Consider the following 24,828-nt stretch of genomic DNA (forward strand, 5'->3'; position numbering starts at 1 on the left):
AGTGTTCTACTCTGTTTCACTTTCAGTGTTCCGCCTTAGCTGTCTAAAAACCATGAATTAGACTCAAAAGTCATAAATTTTACTCAATTACTTTTAAGCTTATCCAATTTCTACATCCTGAAAATCTGTACTCAAAATATTTTGTTATTCTACCATCATTAATATAATGAATTCAATGTGAAAAAAAAAGCCTTAAAGAAAGCTGAAAGTCAAAACTCACCGATAGTGGCTGACAACATTGTGCCCCTTTTCTTGCTTCAGGCATTTCTCTTCTCCCTTATTTTCATCAGGCTTGTCTTTTTTGGAATTTTAAGTATCTATCTGTTCTGTCCTTGCTGTCTTGGAGTGAAAATAACAAGAGTCACCCTTTTGTTTGTTTATGTCCTTCAAACTGTAAACACTACAGGAGGATGTAATCCTTCTTACTGTGTTGTAGGATAGAGCACATGGGGCTCCTAATCCCCAGGTGAACACTTGTATCAAAAGGAGTATTTTCTTTAAATAAATCCCTATGAATACAAATATTTTCTATGTTATTCCTTTCCTTTACACAATGAAATGTGGGGGTTGCAATTTTTAATTAAAGATGGGACTTCAATCTGGCCGCAGTGCTAGGAGAAATTTTCTCAACAGTGGTTCCTTGTTCTTTGGTGCTTCCCAAAGTCTCACATTCCCTGTAACTTTTCTACTGGGTGCTGTTTGGGGTTGCAGTATCTGTAGCTTTAGTTGACAAAAGGATGAAGAGAAATGTGTCACATAGCCTTTCACATCCACAAGGTCTGCAGGGCTGACCAGGCTCCTGTCTTTCTTATTGAGCCAGAGAGGCAAGCTGGGCTCCTTCCAGAGGTGTGCCTCAGGGCTGTCACCTGGCCAATGCCACCATTACACACACTGAGCAGGCAAAGGGGATGGGAGGATCCGACCCTTCTCTGGGTCACTCACAACTGGGCAAAGCCCGGTAGCTCTCCACCTCCACCATCATCACCAGCATCATTATCTGCATTATCTGCATTATCAGCATCACCATCTAACTGAGAGGCCGAAGGTCGCGCAAGGCGCTGTGGCTGAGGGCGGGAAGCGCCTCACCTCAGCTCACCTCAGCTCACCTCAGCTCAGCTCCCGCCCGCCCCGCGCGCCCCAGCGGCCACTCCCCCTCCCTGAGGCGCGCGGCAACTACAACTCGGAGCCTGCCCCGCGCCGCACCGCCCAGGCGCAGCCGACTACATATCCCGGCACGCCGCGGCGCCCCCTGCTCCCGCGAGACCCGGGAGCTCCGGTGTGGCTCTCGCGAGAGCGGCGGGCCCGGAAGTTCCACGTCGGAGGGTCGGAGGCCGTCCGGGCGCAGCGATACCTCAGCCGTCGGTGCTGCCGCGGGGCGACGCGGGGCCATGGTGAGTCCGGGGGCACCTCCACGAGCGGAGCCCGGCTGCCCGGGGAGTGCGGCGGAGCGGAGGTCTTGCCCCGGGAGCCCGGCCTGGCCCGCAGCGGGCGGCGGCCCGTTGTAAGGGGGATTGGGGGCTGCCCTGGTGGGCGCCGCGGCCGTCGGTGACCGGCAAGGCCGTGCAAGGCGGCAGTGCGAGGGGCCGGGAAGCGCCGTCCTGAGGTGTTTTCGTGCGGGCTCCCTCCGGCAGCCCAGCCCAGCCTTGCGGAGCTGCCCCCGCGGTGGCTCCCCCCGCGCCATCGGAGGGACGGCGCAGGCGTGGGGAGCGGGGGAGCGATCGGCCCGGCGGGGTGGGGGCCCGAGCAGCCCCCGGCAGCGAGACAGCGCTGGGCCTGGCCCGGGGCGCGGCGCCGGGCGGGGCCGGCCGGCGGTGGCTGGGCAGGCTCCGGGGCCGCTGTGTGCCCCGGCCTGCCCCGGCCCCCTGCTACCTGAGCACGTCGTAGTGCTGTTTTGTGCTTTCAGTTAAGTAACTTAGTAAGAAGAAAGCAGTTGTAAATCCCCTGGCATCACTGTGCCTGAAGTAACGGAGCAGATCCCTTGGGCGGTGTTACCGCTATGGTGCTCATCAAACAGACCCAGCGGTTGTCACAGCATTTTCAGTCGGGGTCACAGTTAACCTTTTCGATCAGCTGTAGTCTGGGCCTTCGTACCAGTAGGTAAGAGCAGTTCCAAGGATAAGCAGAGAAGCCCATGGAATTGTCCTGCCAACTTTTCCGGTATTTATGGCAGGAGAAATAAATCGCAAGTTCATTCTACTGTCAGATGTCACGTCTATAAATTACAGGTACTACACAATAGCTAGGTATCTCTTTCTTCTGGCAGTGTCCAACATATGTAACTGCAGCAGTTAATATTGTTCTGCTACAAAACACATGCAGCATTCTTTGATAGGATAATATTCATTAAGTTCTCGACAATTAAAACGTCAGCAGCATTAAGTGAGCTCAGTGGTCTCTGAGTATCTAAACAGATCTATAATGGCTCTGTTACTTTAAAAAATAACTCTGCTGTACTTCATGCCTTTTAAATACTCTGGCTTTACATTGCCTGTGATGAAAGCGGAAGTTCAAAGCCTTCTTCATAAGAGAAAGACTGAAAATTTTCCCTCTTCCCAGTTTTTACAATGTAGTGTTCTCGTCTAAAACTTATTATTAGAATTGTGAATGGAAATAAATTTGTAACTGTCAAATGTTGCTTGTTCCATTATAACTGGCTTTTACACTTGTTTCTTTTGAGGTGAAGTAGCGGGAAAATTCATTTTCTATGGTTGTATCAGAAGCAAATTCTTGTTGCTTTGCTTCAGTAGTTAGGGACACCAGGAATATGTGCAGCATGTTTTGGTTTTATTTTTTTACTGTGCTGGAGATACTTTTTACAGTATGAAAAAATGCTGACTTTCACAGAAGTAAATTAAATAGACCCATTGCCATTGGTGGCATTGCAATGTTTCCAGAAACCCCAAAAAAACAGATAAGCAGATGGATAGATAATAGTAGTAGTCTTCTGTTTGCCTGAAAAGCAGGATTGACTCCTTTTGTTTTAAGGTTTTAACTTCCATCATATTTCTGTGCCAGTTTCATGTTGAATAACTTGTTATTCTCAATTCTTTCCCAATCTAGCCTCTCCGACTTGATATAAAACGGAAACTAACAGCTCGGTCTGACCGAGTGAAGAGTGTAGACTTGCATCCCACAGAACCATGGATGTTGGCTAGCCTTTACAATGGTAGTGTCTGTGTTTGGAACCATGAAACACAGGTGATGCTTTTGGTTTTCCTTTATTATGAAATCTTCATAACTGATATTGTGTAGATGTATAAATTGTATTTTCAGTACTTGATGTACAAGAAGAATCTTAAATCGCTGCCACTAATTGTACTCTGTCTCGTTAAAAAGTCACTATAGTAATAGACAAGGAATATCTTTAGCTGTGACTTTAATGATGTTTCATTTCCTAGAGGTTTATTTTTCAAGAACTGTCTCCTTTGTGGATTCCTTGCAGACTAATGCCTTTCCTTCTGAAGGATTAGATGCCTCTGTCTTGCACCAACCTTCTGTATTTGTGAAGGTTGTAGGATCTTTTAGACCTCTACTTGTCTGTCAAGTATGATTGAAACTGGGCAGCAGATCCAAAAAATACTTGGAGGTGGGGCTGGGTTAAGAATGAAGGGAGAAAATAAAGGTGATATTAAAACAGCAGAACAAGCAAGTATCTCCCTCCTTGGACAGGTGTAATCTTTTTAAGAAGTGGACACGTAGTGTTGTAGGATTCTTGGGGAATTGCCAAAGGCAACATACTGGACACTTTTAAGGAAAGACAAAGACCTGATTTCAAAACTTGTATTTTCACCGCTGCTATAAACTTACTATTTTTGTCTTTAGACTCTGGTGAAGACTTTTGAAGTGTGTGACCTGCCAGTGAGAGCTGCTAAATTCGTGGCAAGAAAGAACTGGGTTGTTACAGGAGCTGTAAGCTATTGTTGTCTTGTGATTTCCATATGCAGTAGTACTTTAATTCATTTTCATGCCATTCCTTTGTGCATCGCATAATAATATGATTTTATATGAATTTGTAGAAGAGAAAGGAATACTTCTCTACAGTTTCCCAGAAATTTTCTCCTTTAAATAAAATTAAAATTTAAACTTTCTTTCAAAGGAAAGCTACCTAATGTGGTGACTAGTCCTGCATGTAGTGCAAGGTAGATCTAGATTCAACTTTTACTGTCAACTGGAGAACACTCAGCACCCAATTTCGACTATATATTCGTAGTGCTACTTTAAGATGAAACTTTTGACTATCCTAGGCAAGATGACTTACAAGTTACTTTCTACTTGTGTTCTTGGTTATATCAAAGAAGTTTTTTGGAGTTTTACTTGTCTCTAGAAAAATACTCTGCTTTTATTTAGTGAGTCTACTTTGAGAGAAATAGTTTTATTCTAATCTTAATAACATGCTTTTCTTGATGGAATGAATAGGTTTTGTTGAAATTGAGGTAATGCCTAAAATTTTTTGTCTCAAATTTTTTTTCTAGTCTGCTGCCCTATACATGGAATAAAACATTTATTATCACTTCATTGTCTTATGCTGCTGTGACCCAGTTACTTCCAAGTGTGCATAAGTTAGCTGTGTTTCCCAAGAAGTACAACACTGCCTCTTTGGCAGCACAAGAGTTCAGACAGCTGTATGGGAACTGGTGGAAATTGGTCTCAGTTTTTATTTTTATGTGCTTAATTTCACCTGGATTAGTTTCTTGATCTGATTCAGTATGCAGCTGTTTCTGTCCTAGCTTTCCCATGAGAGGCTGCAATGCAGTGGCCAGAAATGGTAAGGAAAGGGCCAGAAACAGCAAGGAAAGGGCAAGCCAACTGTTTTCTGCAACAGGGCCAAGTCTAAGTGACTATGAAAATGTAATGTTAGTCATTGCTTATTTGTGTTTCATGTTCATCATGCTGATAGACTGGTCTCAAAAGAACATAAACTTGTCTTTTTCCACCATTCTAAACAAGTGTTTTCTGTAGGTGTTGCTACTTACAGGCACGTGTTTGAAAGAGGAAAAGGCAAGAGTAGAAAAGTAAATGCTTTGGATAAAACAAGCAGTGCAGAGTTTATCACTGTTTAATTTACTCTGATGGCCTTGTAAGTTGTCACTTCTGAAAGCTTTACCTCATGTTTTATTCCTTGTCAGATAGTTCTTCAAATAACTTTTTTTTTAAGGGTTTGGAATAATGCTTTTATTAATACTTTATCTGAAATAACTGTATCACACACACACCCCCAAAAAAATAATCTCAATTCTAAAAAATAGTTGAAATCACCTATCCATTTGACTTGGAGCTACAGCTCCTTTCCTTTTGGCCCCACAGCATTAACGTCATTGTAAATTTTATGTTGGAGAGCCTTGCTTTTCATTTCATATAAAGCATTAATAATTTTAAAAGCATTTTTTCACTTAATTTTAAATCAAAAAACTATTTTTAAAATGAAATTTTAGTTGAAGCTTTTTCCATTTCATAAATGCCTTGGAATAGGGTTGGGTAATTTATAGACTTCTGAATCAAAGCAGAATCTGTATCAGTAGCAATGTACAGAAAATACATTTTCTCCTAACAACACTTTGTTGTTAGAGGCTCTTAAATGATCAAATGTTTTTTCTAGCTACCCTGCACTGAATATAAGGTGTATTATACAAAGTCCAATTTTAATTTTGCCTTTTCTTCCCTTTCATAGGATGACATGCAAATTAGAGTTTTTAATTATAATACCTTGGAAAGAGTTCACATGTTTGAAGCACATTCAGATTACATTCGTTGTATTGCTGTGCATCCCACACAGCCTTTCATACTGACAAGCAGTGGTAAGAGTTCTTTGGTATATTTTTATATTTATTAACCAGCTATTTTTAGGCTTCAATTTTCTATCTAGTGAGGGATTGCATGTTCTTTTCCTTTTTCTGCTGAAACAGGAGTCCTTGAGGTTATTTCTTTGCTGCATGCATTCATGTTTTGTAATTGAATAGCAACTGTACTTAAAATTAAAATACAGTATCTTACGTTCTTGTCAGAGAAGAGCAAAGTACGTTGTTGTTTAATATCTGCCAGAGGAAAGATTCAAATATGTGTGAATCGGCTGGTTTTTGAGTTTGACACACTGAAATTCTGTTTGTGTTTTAAAAGAAAAATGCATAATGGAGTGTTTTCAGCTGGCAATCTGACTTGAAACAGCAGATAACTTTCATGTTTTTCCAAAAATACTTCTGAGTTCTCTGTTATTTGAGGCAATCTACATTACTCAGGGTTGGAAGATCACAGTATCCCAAAGATCTTGCCCAAGGACACCTACAATGTGCCACTCAGTACCTTTCATTCCTGGAAACCTCACTAATGCAATCAGAGCTCTGCAAGAATGCAGAGAGCCTTGTGAGTCAGAAGCACCATGTCTTCTGTGTTTTGCAGTTGAAGCTAGTACACTTACACTCAAAGTAAAGGTATTAGGAAGCCAGCTTGGGTGTCTTGTTCCTATTCCATAGTGCTCATCAGAGTAGGTGCTGCAGAAGAAAACGTGGGTCCAATTCCTTAATATCTGCCCGGTATTTTAAGATTAATAATTCGATACCTTAAATCTTAATCTCCATTTTTAAGACTGATTTATTTCTTCCTTAGTTTTATCGCTTTGTCATTTTACTGGACAATCTTTTTGCGAAACTTGTACTCCTTGTGGTCCTTCTGCAGGGAAGGACTGGTGATCTTACAGATGAAAAATATCTTGAGTATTAGCAGTGCCCCCCTTCAAAGGGGGATGGATGAGTGAGCCTTTAATGTGAAGTTGTTAAGGATTATTTAGTGTCAGAAGGTAGGTATCAGAATATACTCAACTAATGGAAGCTGGCTTTTTTTGTTTCTTGGTTGTTGTTTTTTTTAGATGACATGCTCATTAAACTCTGGGACTGGGATAAAAAGTGGTCTTGTTCTCAGGTGTTTGAAGGACACACCCATTATGTCATGCAGATTGTTATAAACCCAAAAGACAATAATCAGTTTGCCAGTGCCTCTCTGGACAGGACAATCAAGGTAAAGAAACTGTATTTTGGGGTGGTTTTTGTCAGTTACGAAGTAATTACCAGAGTACAAAACCCAGTAATACTCAATGGACAATGGGTCAGAACTTTTAAAAGTAGGTGCAATAATAGAATTCTTATTGAATGAAGACCTGAATGTTAGTCGAGTTACTATGCACCTACTAAGTAAATCAGTAAATTTACAAGATTACCTGTCACCTCTAATCATTGAAGTGTGGTTGTCTAAGTGCTGCATTTCCATTTGGATTCCATTCAGAAATATTGAGGAGGAGTAATGGTTACACTATCAATGAGTAGTTTGGGAGAATTGAAACTGTATGTATATAGTGTGTAAATCTTTTAACTGTGCATTTAAAAAAGTAAAAGGATTTTTCCCATTATTTTCCTGTCCTTGGCTTTCTATCTAAAGGTATCTTCAACCTTCTCATGGTAGACCCTGATGAGTCTTATTTGCTGTGATCTACTACTAAATATCTGGGACTATTGATTTACAGTTATTTCAGCAGTGAGACTTCCTCGCATTCCCTATAAATTATAAGCATATTGGCTGTAAAAAGTCAGTTTTGATTTCCTATGTCCTCAGATGTTGAGATTAGGTGCATATGAATGTTGATTTGATGTGGTAATCATGGGAAAGTAGCAGTCCGTCTGTAACTTGATTTGATTCATTTTGAGTCCTCATTTAGCATGAGATTTGTTGTTCATTTAATGTATCTGGAAAAAGTAAAATTCAGGACACAACTGGGGCAACCCATGTATGCACAAATAGTTGACTGCTTTTCCTAGATCTAATAGTTAATTTTATAAACAGATACTACTTCATATAGTGTCTTACATGGTTTTTTTGTCCTTAAGAAAAAAAAAAGAGCTCTGTAGTTTTGAGCTGTAGAGCACAGTGTGTACAACTCTGTTATTTCTGCTTATTTGGCAGGGAGGTGAGGATTAGTAGTTTGGTAAGCAGTTCTTTACCTAAGAGAACAGCAGTGTCTCTGGAATTCCATATTGTATATCTCTGGAATTGTAAAGTAAACCTGAATGCCTACTCTGTTTGGCAAGGTTGACCTGGATGCCAAAGATGGATAACTGCATGTGGCTGGGTTTGATTGGGTTTGGGTTTTTTTTTTTCTGGCAGGTGTGGCAGCTTGGCTCTTCTTCACCCAACTTTACTTTGGAAGGGCATGAGAAAGGAGTGAACTGCATTGACTATTACAGTGGAGGAGACAAGCCATACCTCATCTCAGGTGCAGATGACCGGTTGGTTAAGATCTGGGACTACCAGGTATGTGTTCAACTCTTCATAAACGTTTGTGCAGAGTTTGTCCATAGCAAAACAGTTAGTTGTGTACATCAGTTATGTAGTCTAATCTCGGTTGTCTCAAGCGGAGTAGACTTTGTTCGTTCGCAAAGTTGTGGAAGAGTTCTTAACAAAGACAGTATTAGGTCTGTCTTCGCCTGTAACTAGATTCAGTTGTTCTGACTTTTTGCAGTGAACTCTGCTTTCTATCTTGCTTTAATCTGTTTCTGCTATATAACTCTGAGAGAGTGTATCTTCTAGGCAGAAACCCATCTGAAAATAGAGGAAAACAGCTATGTCAAGGGAAACAAATGTTTTCTTCTGTGGAGGAGAAATCAACTCTACAATTATAGTTTCTAGTATATCTAATGCTGTTGTTGCAGCATCTTGGAAATAAATGTTACTGGAAGAAATCTAGAGAAAGATGTTTTCAGGTCCATTTTGGATATGGGAAGAAATTTTATAAGAGATGAAGGTGTAAATTTAACAACCTTTTTATTATCTGTACCTGTACTTCTGACTCTTTGCAGAATAAAACTTGTGTACAGACACTGGAAGGACATGCTCAAAATGTGTCGTGTGTCAGCTTCCATCCTGAGTTGCCTATCATTATCACAGGCTCAGAAGATGGTAATTTTGTATTTTCTGATATATAAAGGACAGGGGAAAACCTTACGGGAGAACTCTTCTTGTGGTGTGGCTACACACCTCCTGCCCTTGCACGGAGAGAAGAGATGAAAGGCATGTGTTTCTTTTCCTCTAGGAACCGTGCGCATTTGGCACTCAAGCACTTACCGCCTGGAAAGTACCCTCAACTACGGTATGGAGAGAGTGTGGTGTGTGGCCAGTTTAAGAGGATCCAATAACGTGGCTTTGGGATATGATGAAGGCAGCATTATTGTTAAGGTACAATTAATAATTTGAAATGAGAAATGGTGATTCATCACTGTCCCATGTGCAGAGCAACTGATTTCTGATTCTGTGATACATAAAATACTGGAATATTTGGCATTTAACTGATGTTTTCAGACAGAGCCAGGGTATTTTACTAGGTATGTTCAACTGAAAAGAAAATCAAGAATGTATTTTCTCCATCTACTGAATTTCTATGCTACACTTTCTAGCTTGGTCGTGAAGAGCCTGCCATGTCCATGGATGCAAATGGAAAAATTATTTGGGCTAAACATTCAGAAGTCCAACAGGCTAACTTGAAAGCTATGGGAGATGCTGAAATCAAAGATGGAGAAAGATTGCCGCTGGCTGTAAAGGATATGGGGAGCTGTGAAATCTATCCTCAGACAATTCAGCACAACCCTAATGGACGGTAATAGATTTTAGAATAAGATACTTAAGCATTTCTGATTTCTTTTTTTTTTTTTTAATATTTGAAAAGTTTTTGATCAAAAAAAATTAGTAGCGTGTGTGCTGGTAGAGAACAGGTATATCAGAGCGAGGCACTGTAGTAGAGTAATAGATGGGCTGCACCTGTAAGAGCTCACAGCTTAAAGAGAAGTTGGACACTGTAAGTAGGCAAAAAAGTACACAAACAAAATGTATAAGGTAATAGCAGCAAACAGCATTCTTTGATCGCTTCTCTTGAGTTGGGTTTTGTTAACAAATAAGCTAAATTAAGAGAAAAGTTAAAGGCAGACAAGGTATAAGAGCTGCTCAGTGGAGACCAGAAGGAATAGGAAGTAGCTAACAACATGACACAGAGAAAAATTGAGTTCTGTGACATTTTTGGAATATATATGAAGCTTCTAAATTCTGTTGGATTTGCAGTCGCTATATTGGTCTAGGGGCCGTTTAACTGTTCAGATAACTTGTATCCTTGATCATGCCTATTGAACTGAACACAGGTATCTGACAGATGCATCTTTCTTATGCTCTAGGTTTGTAGTAGTGTGTGGTGATGGTGAATATATCATCTACACAGCTATGGCTTTGAGAAACAAGAGCTTTGGTTCTGCACAGGAGTTTGTATGGGCACATGATTCTTCAGAGTAAGTTTTGCAGATTTTTTTTTTTTTCTTTATGTTAACTTAAATTTGCTGATGATGATTTTCAAGCTGTACAAATAGTAAACTGGCCTGAAGATATCCACATATACTGTGTGGATAATGAACTTTGAATAACTGTCCTGCTTCAAAATTTTCCATTTATAGCACTGCTAATTTTCAAAGACAAATCATATGCAGATGTTTTGTAGTAGCTTACAATTTTAATAATCTGATACTTTGGAAGCTGAGTAATTTTATTTTTTTCTTTTACAATGCAATCTCCATTTAGATATGCAATCAGGGAAAGCAACAGTGTTGTAAAGATCTTCAAAAATTTCAAAGAGAAGAAGTCTTTCAAACCTGATTTTGGAGCAGAAGGTGAGTATTTACTTACAAAATAGATGTGTTGGCACATATTTTGTACAATGTTGAAGAAATTTTATTTCCACCTTTATTTTCTTGCAGGTATCTATGGTGGCTTCCTGTTGGGGGTCAGATCTGTTAATGGCTTGGCATTCTATGATTGGGAAAACACAGAACTGATTCGCAGAATTGAAATTCAGCCCAAACATGTAAGTGAGACTGAAGGTGTTTACCTGTCTGTGTGTACTGGTTTGTTTTTGGGTTTTTTTTTTTTTTTTGCAAGGCTGCTGATTTTCTTAAATGAAGCAAACCTGTCAATCATAAACTTAAGTTATTATTTTATCTGCCATGTAGCAGAAGGGGGGGGGGGGGGAAATCCCTGTATGTGTTGGCTTCTCAAGTCCTAAAGCTTTTTTTATATTTAGTATGTTTTAACCTTAATGTATATGTCCTCATTTCTTAACCTGGTGTCTCTAAAACTGTTGTTATTAATTCTGATGATGCAGATTTTCTGGTCTGACTCGGGTGAGCTTGTCTGCATTGCTACAGAAGAGTCATTCTTCATTCTGAAATACTTATCAGAAAAAGTTGCAGCAGCCCAAGAAACACATGAAGGTGTCACTGAAGATGGAATTGAAGATGCTTTTGAGGTACCTTCTATTTTAAAAACGGATTAGGGTTAGTGGTCATGTAAGCAAGTCTTCCCAGAGTATAGCAAACCTAATCCTTTACATAGTCCTATTAAATTTTAGTTTCCAGAACATTGAGTACCACACAGTATATGTCTGCCTGAGGAGCGCTTAATCATTCTATTTAGGTTCCCTGGGGAGAGTATCCCTGTTGAATACCAGCATGACAGACCTTGATGCCTGCATTTCTCTTCAGACGTATTTACTATTCTTAGAGTTATAGAGGTTATCTTTAAAACACACTTGTTTGTAGTATGTTTACATAGCTTCATTTCTTCTGTAAGTCAAATTTTGAAATTATTGAAGTTTGAGAAGTGAAAAAAAACCCTCATGCTGTGAAATGTCAGAAAGAAAAATTTCAGAAGGAAAGTTGTCTTTGATTATTTTGCTTAATGCTTAGATTGGTGCTTGTTTCCTAGATTTATGATTGGTTTAGTTAAGAATTAAGGCAGAGATTTCCTGTGTTACAGGATTTTTCTAATACTAAAAGCATTATTTATGTATTTCAGTCTGTATCTAAACTTATAGTTGGGCAAGTTGCAAAAATTTACTTACGTATGGAATATTGCATTTTCAAATTAAATTTAATAGTCTTACTGCTATCTAAAAGTACCTTGATATATCTACTTAAACTTAATTTGCAGGTTCTTGGTGAGATTCAGGAGATTGTGAAAACAGGCTTGTGGGTAGGAGACTGCTTTATTTACACCAGTTCTGTGAACAGACTCAACTATTATGTTGGAGGAGAAATTGTCACTATTGCCCATTTAGACAGGTAAGTTGCTGCATCAGGTTATAAGCACATGTTAAAGGTTTTTTCAGTGATGTTAGGACAAGGTGAACCTCATCACCTGCTTGCTGTGCATCACTGCTTTTTCTTAAATATCATGCTAATGTATTCTGAGGCAGTAATACAATCTTGGAGGGAATAAACAGTGTTATGTGAAAGTGTACATAGTAAAAGTAGAATTTTCTACCTGAGTATTGTTGCTACCATAAGAACTACTGTTTGGGTAGTTTTGTGTAGACTCTTTGGCAATTAATATATTCAACATGAATATTCTTTGTTTTGTTTCAGAACAATGTATCTTTTGGGGTATATCCCTAAGGACAACCGACTTTATTTGGGTGATAAAGAGCTAAACATTGTTAGCTACTCTTTGCTGGTCTCAGTGCTTGAATATCAAACTGCTGTGATGAGAAGAGATTTTGGTATGGCTGATAAAGTTCTTCCCACAATTCCGAAAGAGCAGAGAACCAGAGTTGCACATTTTCTTGAAAAACAGGCAAGAAAACTGCTTATTGGTAGTAGTATTAGTATCAAAAACTTAATTAGTTTATTCACTTCTCTAATTGAGTTGCTAAGCAAAACACAATCATCATCTGTAAGCATAAACTCTTGTTAATCATCTGTATTTATTTGAGAATACTGTGACTTCCTGTTCCAGGGGGGTTTTGTTAGAACATCTAGGATGCTGGTTGACCTGACGGATCACAGCCTTACTTTCAGATTTTTATTTTAGGGCTTCAAGCAACAAGCTCTTGCAGTATCTACAGATCCAGAGCATCGTTTTGAACTTGCCCTTCAACTTGGAGAATTAAAAATAGCATATCAGCTTGCAGTGGAAGCAGAGGTAAACACACAACTTCTGGTGATTCTTAGTATTAGCATGAATCTTAAGAGGCCCTGTAAGAAAAGACAATGGTATGTGGGGACAGCTCCCTGAACACCGTATAAATGCCTCCAGCTTCCTCGATGAGGCTCTTCTGCCCGTAAATCAAAGAAATCTAAGGTGTGGGATGGGGACAGAAGAATGTTGTCCCCTCAGAAAGCTACGGGAACTCCTGGAGAATACAAAACTTGACCCAAGAACCAAGCCTTAATCTCCAGTATTTAACAGTGAGAGGAGGAATGATAGGACTTGAAGCCTGTAAGCCTTTGTTCCAGCTTTGGCAGACTTAGACTGGTGCACTAGGAAGACTGACGGGTAGTGATGTGTCCCGTAGCTATTATGCAGACAATTGATGTCGCAGTTCCTGTTGTAAAATAATGAAGCTAGTGATGAGGAATGTTAACTTGGTTACACAGATGCCTTTCTTATATTTTGAAGGTTAATTTGGGATCTTAAGAGATGATTACTGTTTAAATTTCCAAAGTTATTTCTACCTCCTCCCTCCATGTTTAATGGAAAACTATCTATTTTATGTAATGGCATAGCTGTGTAATGATCTGCGTATAACACTGTCATGCTGTGAAGTAGCAGTAATAGTACCTCAAAGGGAAGACAAGTGTAATGATACGGTACAGTATGTTCACAAGTAAACATGTTTTCATATTGAATGCTCTGAATATCTTTAAGTGTTGTTAGAAATGTGAGGGTTATTTTTTGTGGGTGTTTTTTTCCTCTCTCCCTCTCCCCTTTTCATATGATCAGTCAGAACAGAAATGGAAGCAACTTGCCGAGCTTGCCATCAGTAAGTGCCAATTCGGCTTAGCCCAAGAGTGTCTCCACCATGCCCAAGACTACGGAGGACTACTGCTTCTGGCCACAGCCTCTGGAAATGCCAGCATGGTGAATAAGTTAGCTGAAGGAGCAGAAAAAGATGGCAAGAACAACGTTGCATTTATGAGCTACTTCCTGCAGGGAAAGTAAGTAGCAAGAGAGAGATTCAGTTGTGTTCTTTTCTGCTTTCCCAAGTGCAGAGAACCTCAGGTTCTTTAAATGGTTAACTACAGCTAACAGAACTACGGGGAGAAAGATTGTGGCAGGTACCTTTTCAGAAAAGCTGATTCTATTTTACAGTGGCTGCTACTTTTAAAACCTGAAATGAAAGCACTTTAATGGAATAAACAGGTGATCTGATATGAAATTTTGTCTTTATTTTTAAATTTACTGGCTAAAATCACACTTTAAAATCTTTTAGGCTTGATTCGTGTTTGGAGCTCCTGATTAAAACTGGGCGTCTCCCAGAAGCTGCTTTTCTTGCACGGACGTACTTGCCAAGCCAAGTTTCAAGGTAACCTCAAAGCATTTGCAGAGCATGAATAGTGTTGTCAAAATTTAGCTGTACGTAACAAATATGGTTTGCATCTCCAGGGTTGTTAAACTGTGGCGGGAGAGTCTCTCTAAAGTCAATCAAAAAGCTGCAGAGTCCCTTGCTGATCCAACAGAATATGAGAATCTTTTCCCTGGATTAAAGGAGGCTTTTGTTGCTGAAGAGTATGTTAAACAAAGTCTTGCTGACTTGCGGCCAGCCAGGGAATACCCCCTTGTCACTGTAAGTCAGAAGTGGGAGTTCTTACTGTCTCTAGAAAAAAAAAAAAAACCTATGTTGCTGTGTAAAATCAGCTTTAAGCAGATCAGTGCAACCACTTAAACATTCCGTGAACATGTTTTGGTCTTTTTACTGTTAGCCAAATGAAGAAAGAAACTTACTTGAAGAAGCAAAAGGATTTGAGCCTTCTGGAGTAATGGCATCTCAGGTGAGTGTTACTACTAAATGATAAATTCTAAGGAAGAGGCAACTCCTGCCACTGTATGGCAACATCTGCCCTGGAGAATACTGCAACAATGGACAGATCATTGCTTTTATTGGCTCGACTGTAAGCACTGCAGTGCGGAGTTCCATGTTCTTTTGCCTCGGACTCTTCTTAATCTACTTCTGTAACTAATAATGACTTACTGACTGTGAAGTTGTTTCTTTGGCGTGGTTATTGGTTAGTTTGGGTCATCTTTTGTTACTGTGAGTAGCCATAGAGTCTTACCATTTAATTCATCCTGCAGAAACCAGTTTCAGTTGCACAGACAAATAAACACTGCCTCAACTGCTGCTAGTTTTCTAAAAGCTCAGTAGTTAGAACCTGGAAACTCTTGCATATTACAATTAAAAATGCTTTCTATTCTTTGCTAGTGTGCATGGTTATGGAATAAGTATTTCATAAGTAACGGACTAGGAATCCTGCTCAGTTACTTGCTGATGTTCCAATCAGTATCTGAAGTAGCTGAAACTGAATTATTTTTTTTTTTGACCACCTCAGTTGTCCAAGTATTATGCAGAAAACACATGACTTGGTATAAGGTATGCGCATAGAGAATGAAACAAACACTTAAAATGCCTTTCGGGGCTTAAACAGAAGATGACAACTTCAGATTATTGCTTATGTCAAATACACTTTATGTTTGAACATGAAAATCAGAATGAGAGTTCCTTAAAGACAGTCACGTTGGTGCAGCTCTTAGAGGCTGTAAGCTTCTAAAAGAACTGCACTGGAAGAAACAGTGACAACTCTCCATTCTGTCCCTGTACTGTTTCCTCATAGGAGATGTACTGCAAAACTTCACTGGTAGCTTACTTTCAAGTAGCTTTAGTGACTGCTGTGTGTGTATCAAAGCAAGTATCATTAAAGCAAAATCAAACTTGTGTGCACATTTGTTGAAGATACAGAAATGACATTGCAAAAGTTACCTAACCAAGTTTGAACTCGCTTGTATTAGAAGTTGAAAACAAGACCATAAATGTTAGAAGCATATATTTGCATTCAGCTAATGATTGCATGGAAGCCCTTAAAACAATAGCTGTCTTACAGCTGAGGCTGAATAGGGCAAGTTTTGCAGGAGATAATTGTATAATTAATTTAAATATGGTTAATTGAATGGTACCATTGCTTTGGTACCAACTGATGAATTAACTGTTGCACAAGTTTTATATTTAGATAAGGGAAGGATGTTAAACCATTATAGGGTATGGAACACAAAGCCCAGCAACAGCATTTACTGACTTTGTCACAGCAGTTTCAGCAATCTCAAGTAACTTCTTTCCTGCTGGGGCCTTTGAAAATCACATACTTTCTAACAACACTTCAGTATCTCAATTGAACAAATACAATGAAAACAATCTTCAGGAAGTATCAGTTGCATCATCAACTGCTTCAAAGAAAGCAGGCAGGGAAACTGTAGTCTCCAGTGGAGGAAGGACTAGAGTGCTTACTGCCTGTGAAGGTGTGGCTCAAGAATTACTGAGGGCAACATTGAAACGGAACCACGGGGAGAGGGGGATTAGAAGTCTGCTGCTGTTGCTTACTTTTGTTGGAAATACTTAATTTCATAAGAACTTAAGGAGTTTTCTTTTTGATTAGAAAAAGACTGAAGAACCAGTTCCATCTCCTAAACAAGAAGTGATGAAAACAGTTTTGCAGAACTCTGATCTTCTTCCAATAAGAGATCAAAAGGTACTTTAATACATTCTTATGAAGGGAAATACAAGCACTAAATTTTGAATTAGACTTCAGCTAATAATGTGATTGCTGGAAAGTATCACCTTCTGTACTAATGGACCCAGACAGCTTAGGACCAGTAGTGTATGGATCCCTTCCACACTGCACAGTAATATAGACCAGTTCCTGCAGCCTTGTGGATTTACAAGGAAGGAAAGGTGAAATCCAAACACAGCTGCTCAGGCCATGGTAAAAAGTTGCAGCTCCAGGGTGCTTTCTTACCAAGAAGGTAGCTTTGCTCTACAGCTTATTTTAATATTTATGACCCACCTGACTACCTCCGCTTGGTGTTATGCAGAATATACAAATATATCACATGGAATCATGTCATAACTGTATCATGTCCCCTTGATGTAATCATGTCTTTGTCTAGACACTGCTGGACTTGGAAGATGACTTAGACAACTTGGATCTGGAGGATATTGATACCACAGATATCAATCTGGATGAAGAGATCTTAGATGAGTGAATGTACTTTTTAGATGACCACATCAATTACTCCAAACAGGAATGAAGTTCTATGGACTAGTTGTTTCAAGTTATTTTGATTTTTATACTTTGTGGACCATGTACATTTAGAAAGAGGGGTTAACCCAGCAACTGTACAAAAAAAAAAATCACCTTCCACGAGGTTGAAATTAAAGATGTAGGCCTGTTCCAGTACATACTAAAAAATGTTTTCATTTATCAAGCAGTTCAATAAACCCTCTTAAACCATTGTATTGTTCTGTTCTCCATTTACTAGCAATTCTACTGTTCTTAATTCAGTAGTGTATATTGCAAGAATTTGAAAGAAGAGCATAGTAGCTTAGGACACTGGGAAATACACAACTACATACCAAGCCCATATGCTGAGACTAATGCTGTTGGGCTTGGATCTGTTAAGCAGTAGCTGAGCTACTCTTCCAGACACCACTTTAGCTAAAAGAGCTATTAAAACAGTAATGTGTCTCAAACAATAGATGTGGTGTTATATGCTCTCCTCAGTGAAGCCGAGAAGACCCTGCTGACCCTGCCTTTATTTCAGTAAGTGAATTGTGAGTAGCTCCTTACAATCAACAGTAAAGGAATTCAACTAAGGGTATATTAGAACCTGAAAAGCTAGAAGTTGTAGTAAGTGCTGTAAGTTTCACTCACAGAACTTCTGAAAATAACAAGCAACTGTACTGATCCTGATCTGTTTTAGTAAAAAACTTTATAGAACAGTCAGTTGTTTTAAGCATTTATTGTGGAATCCTACAGAGAGAATGTTTATAAACAGACTTGAACCTTAGTTCATAATAAGCTTTATTTCATGAGCCTGTAGAAGTAGCCATTGCTTCTTCATGAGCCTGGAGGGCCAGTTGTACATAGCCTTCTTTCTGTGATTCAGTTTTCACAAATACCTACAAACATGGCAAGAGAGAGTGACGTACAGTTAAGAGCACAGTTGCATAATAAGATTTCATCATCCCAATGGTAGATGAGCCAGCTACAACTGAAATCCCAGTACAGCAAATTTATGAAAAAAAACCCCACAACTCAGCACACACAAATTCTAGGTAAATACTTGTTAAGGTAAGGAAAAATTTGATCTATTAAATAGGCTTCTGCTGGTTAAAAGCTTTCTCTTCTGTAGTTAAAGTAGCTCTAAAGTAGAAAAGCATACCTTGATCAGATCAACTCCTTGAAGTTTCTGTACTTTAGCTTCTTTTGCTGATTGACATTCAGGATGAAGCATATGATACAGTGTAATTAAACTTGTAGCATCATCCAGCCTAAATAAATCAAGCAGATGATACAGTGTAAACTTGTAGCATTACCCAGCCTAAACAAATAAAGGCCCATTTATAGCAATTACTTTCTCTTTAATACTTGGACTATTTGGAGAAAGTGTACTTTGCACACCACACTTTCATAAACATCTGCTTTCACTGAGTGTACAGTCAGAATATACAGCTAAACAGGCATCCCATCAGCTATTGCAATGGCAACCCATTCATAAGAAAAAAAGACAAGAAGCACACAAGCATCAAGGTGCACTAGGTAAAGGTATGTAAACTTATGCATACTACAGTTTAAGCCTGATGTTCAGCAGTAATAAATAATAAATGTTATATATAATATATAAACATATGTATATATAAAAAGTAATTAAAAAATTGAAGCTCTGTAAAGTAAGTGTTCAGCAGAAATCCATCCATTTAAAGTGACAGCATACCTATCTGCTCCTAAGCTACACTAGGAATTGCTCTTAAACCCAGTGTGTCAATCTTAAAAGGCAGAACTGAGCTCAGTAGTATAAAATTATTGGGCTTTAAGATTAGCACTGCCCAGAGCTGGAATTGTATTGAGAATTACATGGGGAAACAAAAATACCCAGCAACCACAAGAGGCTCATTTCTGCAGAAGCCTAATTTAATACCCTACAAGTTCACAGACTGTAGCTGATGCTTCCATTCAGCATCTATATAGCTAAAAGTTACAGCTAGCCTAAAATTTGATGAAAATGACACTTTTATACATCTTACAGAAATACTGTTTTTAATTTCAAACAGTGGTACTTGTTTTCTGATTAGACAAGCAGAATTAATGTGACAAACACCACTTACAAGTCTCTGTGGATCATATCTATTAGTAAGCCATCCGTTTTCTTTCTGTTTACTAGATACCATACCATTCCTCCGAAGTGTCTTGTTGAACGGAGCAGATCATATTTGGCATGTTTCTCAATATCATCATATGTCCGATGATGAACCTATAAACAGAAAGGGTTTCTGTTTTAGTAAATACAGCTTGGTAACAGTTTCTCCCTTCTACCTCTCACTTGAGTTTTTAACCTATTTCCAGACCTCCCTGATGTGCAGGAGTGAGCCAAAGGCTGAACCATGCTGCCTGAAAACTTTATACATGATTAATTGAGGGATAACCCAATTCTTTGTACTTACGCATATACATTTTTATGTTAACAGAAAGCTAAATACTAGTATGTACTGAAAATCTGGGGAGGAAGGGACATAATCTCTGAACCTTCATTTCACTCACTGCTGTTCAGTTGTAATCTATTCTTTAAAGAGAAAAATGCTAGAGCAAAGAGATGAAATTGTGCTTTGAACAAGAGGTACTTGAAAAATCGCATAACAGAAGTTACATTCTCAGTGACTAGAGAAATCATCACAGTTTAAAGAGAAGTAAATGTTTCAAAGGCAAGTGTAGACTACCATGTTCACCAGTAACTACAGTTACTAAATTTAAATTTCAGCTATAAGTGTATCTTTGTACCTGGGTCTTTGTCAAAAATAATACTTTATATACAGTGCTCTCAGGTGCACTTAATCAGTTATCTACCTGGTCCTTTCAAATTCTAACATAGTAGTTAGCATGACTGTAGTAGCACAACTCTGGTTGGAGCCACTTATGGGCATTATCATCAATACCTTTATAAACACTATTTTTATGTATCTGTAGTTATTTCTGTACTGTTGGAAATTTCTTAAAACAATCCTGTTTTACTTCTTGGCAAGAAAAAAGCCTATAAAACTAATCACAATGGTAACAGGTGATCTATATGGGAGGGAAAAAACACATATAAACGCCACCTTTGATCCCCATATAATACTTACATTTACAGAACAAACCCTAAAGTTCTTCACAAATTCTATTTTTTTGCTAGAAAACTGAAAAGTAAACTCACTCTGATATAGTCAGGTGAATCTGGCTCAAACTGAGCAATGCACATGTTAAGGAGATCCTCATGACGGTCTTGCCGAAATACATTCTAAAACAACAGTTCAAATTCAGGAATAGATTCTATATCACACCATTCCAACACCAAAATAAAAACAGCAGCCACATTTCTGTTCCGGGCACCACTTAACCGTGAGTATCCCCTTAATCACAAGACAAAACAAAAGTACAGTAAGTGCTGTGATAACATTAATACGGTGTTTCTTTTGTTTCTGAAAGGCCAGCTCACGTTTTCAGATCAAGCAAACATTTTCATCAATGCATAACAATTAAATGTTGATTTCTAGTATGACAGAATATTTACACCAACCCAGGACTGACCCGGCCCTAACCTGGAACTTTACTGTAAGTATTTTAACTAAGTCATAATGATAAGCAATTGTTCAAAACAGATTTCAAGCAGCTTAAAACATGCGAGCAGACTGTCTTATTTAGACCCACTCTGTCCAAATCGCATTATCAGAGCCCAATTCAGTAAAAATGATCGGTTTTCAAAACCAGGAAAACCTTACCGGAAGGTGTTCATCCTTGAATATCACTGGGGGAATAACTCTGCGCCCTTCTTTCGGGAAGAATATTTGTATCATCCTGTCTCGTTCATCCCAGGTTGCTTTGCGTAATACACCATTTGGTTCTCTAACTACAATGAAACGTTCCTGGAAAGAAGGTAAAAAAAGAGTATTATGTCCCAAAGGGTTCTCTCTTCATAGCCAGAACCACCATATAAGAGATGGTTACTTAGCAAAGTCCTTCTACACCTGAACTCACACTAACAGTAGCAACAATCAATTAGAAGCTGGTATGTGCTAGATTCATCCTTTCTCCCTTCGTACCCGCTAATTAAGTGCTACATTTACACCTTAATTTTACTGTATGACACAACTGCATGCGCCTACACTGAAAGCTACAGCTCTGTGAAGTTTAGACAAATAACTAATACCCAGAGAAAGGAGTTAGCATTGCTGCTGGCCTGACTTTATGCATCTAATAACACATACTAAATGAAGAATGCAAGTGTCTTGAACTTTTTTATTTCAGAGGTAGGTGCTAGAATCAAGTAAGGGCAAGTGCAAAAGAAAAAATACAACAGATAAAACAAGATAATTAAACAATATACTCAGATCTGTTCACAGGCATAGTTGATTTGAGGTGGCAGACAGGAAAGCTTGATGGGATGAGGAAGTTTTTAATACATTGAGGCAGAATAATAAATAGCAGGTTCCTGGAGAAAGCTCTCAGACAGTGTAACAGGTGGAAGACTGGGCGTTTCATTGCACAGGATCATCACTATATGCATATTTGAACCATGAAGACTTCTTAGAATCATGAATATTTGTCAAGATTTTTTCCAGCCTCTTACTACTGATACTTGAGACAATCTAGATGTTTCATTATACAAAGAAATCTTTATCCCTATACTCCACAATTCTATTTGACAACCGTTTATTCAGGTTTTTTATTAATTCATTTATCATTTCCTCAGCTTTCTACCAGATCTTTACCGCTGTGGAAGAGCTCCATCTTTTGGTCTATGCACAGTACTAAGTAATCCAATTCCACATAAAGCTTCTAAGAAGTAATGAACCCAGCACTCCTAGCACATCACAAGCATCTGCTTTTAAAACAATTATCTCACAGCTTACACACACACCTGCTTTTGAGTACTGGAATGTCATTTATTGTTATCAGTCAGAAGCAAACATTTAGAAATAAGTGTCAGGCTGGTACAAGTAGTACAAAGAATCTACAGCTCCTCTGCCTTTTTACAAACTGGTATAACTACATTTTATTAAAACCTAAAGATTATTTTAAAATTAAGAATTAAAAACTCTTAAAATAAATTAACGCATTGTTACTTACACGATGTGGAACAGAGTAAGTTAAATCTGTAAACACATATTTTGTAGTTTCAGTTCCTTCAAGGAATTTATCTTCTGCTAACACATCATCAATTGGCTCTCGTTCATTCAAAACAGGGGGCATGACTAGTTTTTCTTTAGCTTCCTCAATGGCTTTTCTTGTGGCCTTGGGGAAAAAAATAGTTTAATTCTACAATTTTTAAAAAAGTCATCCTATTGGAAAGCTAACATACAATTTGGGGACAAATATTTTCATTTGGACAGACATTTTTTGAAATCTTTTTTTCTCCTTTTGCAGTTGAGAAGTGAAACACTAATTCAATCTCCAGATAAATGAATTGCATGCAAACAATATACCACTACTGTAACTTGGGCAAATTGCTGGAGGAAGCTCCAAAACTAAAGTTGACATATGCTACTGCAAACACCAAGTTTTATTTCAGGTATTTTTCCACCATACGTTTCCCCCAAAAGCATAAACCACAAGCAAAGTGTATCTATAGCTGCGACTGTGGTTACAGAAGAACAGGCTTAGGGCCCCTTCATCATCCTGAACCACGGCTAGACAATAGGAAAAAAAAATAGTAGTCAAAAGGATTCCCAGGGCTATAATTTAAATACCAGATGAAGGCATTTAACACAATTAGGAAGCATAAGGAAAGGGGATATTAAAGAAAAGCTATCACTACAGAAAAAGAAAAGCAAACAATTTCCTTCCATATTTCATAAAAATAGAGAAACACTGGATAAATAAATCTGGCTCTTTAAAATGAAGAAACACTAATTTACACTAATTTAGGAAATTACCTGAAACAAAGTAAATAAACCGAAGTGTTTCCAACAGCAGCATTAAAGGAAGCGGAAAACGGCCTGTTACAGGCTGTTTGCTAAAACCAAAACTTGACTCAAAGCGAAGCAGAGAAGCCTACCTCTTTCAGCTGAGCTTCTGTCATCAGCTTGTACTTGGGCGGTTTAAGCTCCATTTTCACCGGCCTAAACACCTTTTGCAGGTTGAGCCCCGTCATTTTGCAGAGCAGGCTTTGAACTGCTTCATCCGTAAAGGCGGGCCTGCCGCCTTCCCCTCCTGCGGGGGCACCACACCGCCGTCAGCCGCCCTGCCTGGGCCGGGGGGGGCCGCCCGCGGCCGAGCCGCCCCCTGCCCTCACGCCAAGGCCCCGCGGCAGCCCCGACCCCACTCACGCCAAGGCCCCGCGGCAGCCCCCTCCCCCCGGCCTCCCCCCGCCCTGCCGGCCCCCCCCCCGCGCCAGCACATCGCCCCCCATCCCGCCTCCCCCGCTCGGCCCACCATGAAGGGCACGGGTGGCCCAGCGGGCGCTCCCAGTCCCTACGGCGATGCCGGGTGTGGGGGCGCCCCCCCTCGCGTACCGCCCACGGCTCCCGCCTCCTGCCCGAGGCCCCGCCGCGCGCGCCAGCCCCACAGCGTTCGCGCCACACGCCGGAGCCGCGCGAGCCCCGCAGCGGAGCCGCCTGCGCCGAGCGCCGCCATCTTACGCCCTGGCGCCCGCCCCTCCCGCCGCCGCGCGCGCCGGGCCGCGCCCCGAGGCACGCCGGGAAATGGAGTCTCCCCCTCAGCGGCCCGTCGGCAGGCGGGGGGGCCGGCTCAGTCAGAAAGAACCGCGGTGCCCCGGGCCTTTTCCCCAAGGGAATAAAGCGCAAAACCGCTCCCAGCGCGTTTGCGTTATTAAAGTGCTGCTGAGGCGGAGGTGAGGGCCAGGTTAGGGCGGGAACCCGTCCCTGTGCTCCAGTCAGAGCTGGCGGCGGGAGGGAGGTGGCAAGGGTAGAGGGGATAGAGCAGGGCTTTTAGTGCGGCGAGATGCTATTAGGAAAAGAGGTACTGAGGCCACCGTGCACGCTTACCGCTGGTAAACTGCAACTGCTTGTAGACGAGGAAGGGTGTGAGGTGGAGGCGGGTGCACCGTACTGGCAGCTGCCTGGCGGGATGCCCCTCCAGCCTGCTGCCTGCCCTGGCTCTTGGGCAGGCTGCCTGAGAGGGAGAAATACAATGGTAATCTGTAAAAATTCAAAACCTCACGTGTCTCTGTCTGCTGCTTTGGCACTTGTGTGGTGACTGAAAGGACAGTCTCGTTGTCGGGTGGCAGGTTTTCTGTCTGGCCCATAATCTGGGGGAACACCAAAGGATACAGCAAGTATTCCTGGCTCAAAGTACTACCCCTGGCCTCCTCAGTCTGGTAAAAACAATCACTGCCTTTGGTGGTGGTGAGTTCAGTCTTCTCATGTTCAGGTTTTTGTAGAGGAGGGAAAAGACATAATGCTATTCAAGCCTAAAACCAAAATTAGATCTTCTATCCAATAGATAGAGAGAGCAGATCTAATAGCTGTGAAGAGGGAGCGTGCAGTTGAAATGTGTATGTCATTTCGTTAAAATACCTGACTTCTTACAACTTAAGTATTTCAAGGGGTTGGAAGTTTATTATTACTTGAAGTTTATTTTCTGTAGCTGGTCTGTACCTTCTATTTTGAATTTCAGTCTTACAAACTGTGGTTAGGGGTGTGCAGAAAGGAAGCTTATTGTCAGCTGGCAAGCCTCTGTACAGGGACCCTGAATGCTTTGAATTTTAAAATGT

At 40.2% G+C, this 24,828-nt stretch overlaps 2 protein-coding genes across 3 annotated transcripts; one reads left to right on the top strand and one right to left on the bottom strand.

The window, feature by feature from the left end:
• The first annotated feature begins 1,264 nt into the window (after window positions 1–1,264).
• Window positions 1,265–17,359, top strand: COPB2 (COPI coat complex subunit beta 2). The gene is made up of 22 exons (XM_056358508.1): window positions 1,265–1,391; window positions 3,061–3,198; window positions 3,823–3,909; window positions 5,669–5,795; window positions 6,860–7,008; window positions 8,149–8,295; window positions 8,841–8,940; window positions 9,074–9,216; window positions 9,435–9,634; window positions 10,203–10,313; window positions 10,600–10,688; window positions 10,776–10,882; window positions 11,180–11,323; window positions 12,007–12,137; window positions 12,441–12,648; window positions 12,886–12,996; window positions 13,798–14,012; window positions 14,288–14,380; window positions 14,461–14,641; window positions 14,778–14,846; window positions 16,500–16,592; window positions 17,011–17,359. The coding sequence occupies exons 1-22, from the start codon at window positions 1,389–1,391 to the stop codon at window positions 17,104–17,106; spliced, it is 2,742 nt and encodes a 913-aa protein (XP_056214483.1). The 5' UTR covers window positions 1,265–1,388; the 3' UTR covers window positions 17,107–17,359.
• A 488-nt stretch (window positions 17,360–17,847) lies between these two features.
• MRPS22 (mitochondrial ribosomal protein S22) lies at window positions 17,848–23,748 on the bottom strand. Of its 2 annotated transcripts, none has more exons than XM_056358509.1 (8): window positions 23,609–23,748; window positions 23,152–23,306; window positions 22,224–22,388; window positions 20,876–21,019; window positions 20,311–20,394; window positions 19,229–19,374; window positions 18,286–18,394; window positions 17,848–18,022 (listed from the first exon to the last, which is right to left on the bottom strand). In XM_056358509.1, exons 1-8 carry the CDS (start codon window positions 23,727–23,729, stop codon window positions 17,930–17,932), a joined length of 1,017 nt encoding a protein of 338 aa, XP_056214484.1. In that variant the 5' UTR covers window positions 23,730–23,748; the 3' UTR covers window positions 17,848–17,929. The 2 variants fall into 2 exon arrangements, with proteins under 2 accessions (XP_056214484.1, XP_056214485.1); XM_056358510.1 differs by lacking the exon at window positions 23,609–23,748 and adding an exon at window positions 23,529–23,549.
• Between the last annotated feature and the right edge of the window lie 1,080 nt (window positions 23,749–24,828).

Source organism: Falco biarmicus, chromosome 13 (assembly GCF_023638135.1).
Source record: "Falco biarmicus isolate bFalBia1 chromosome 13, bFalBia1.pri, whole genome shotgun sequence".
NCBI lineage: Eukaryota > Metazoa > Chordata > Aves > Falconiformes > Falconidae > Falco > Falco biarmicus.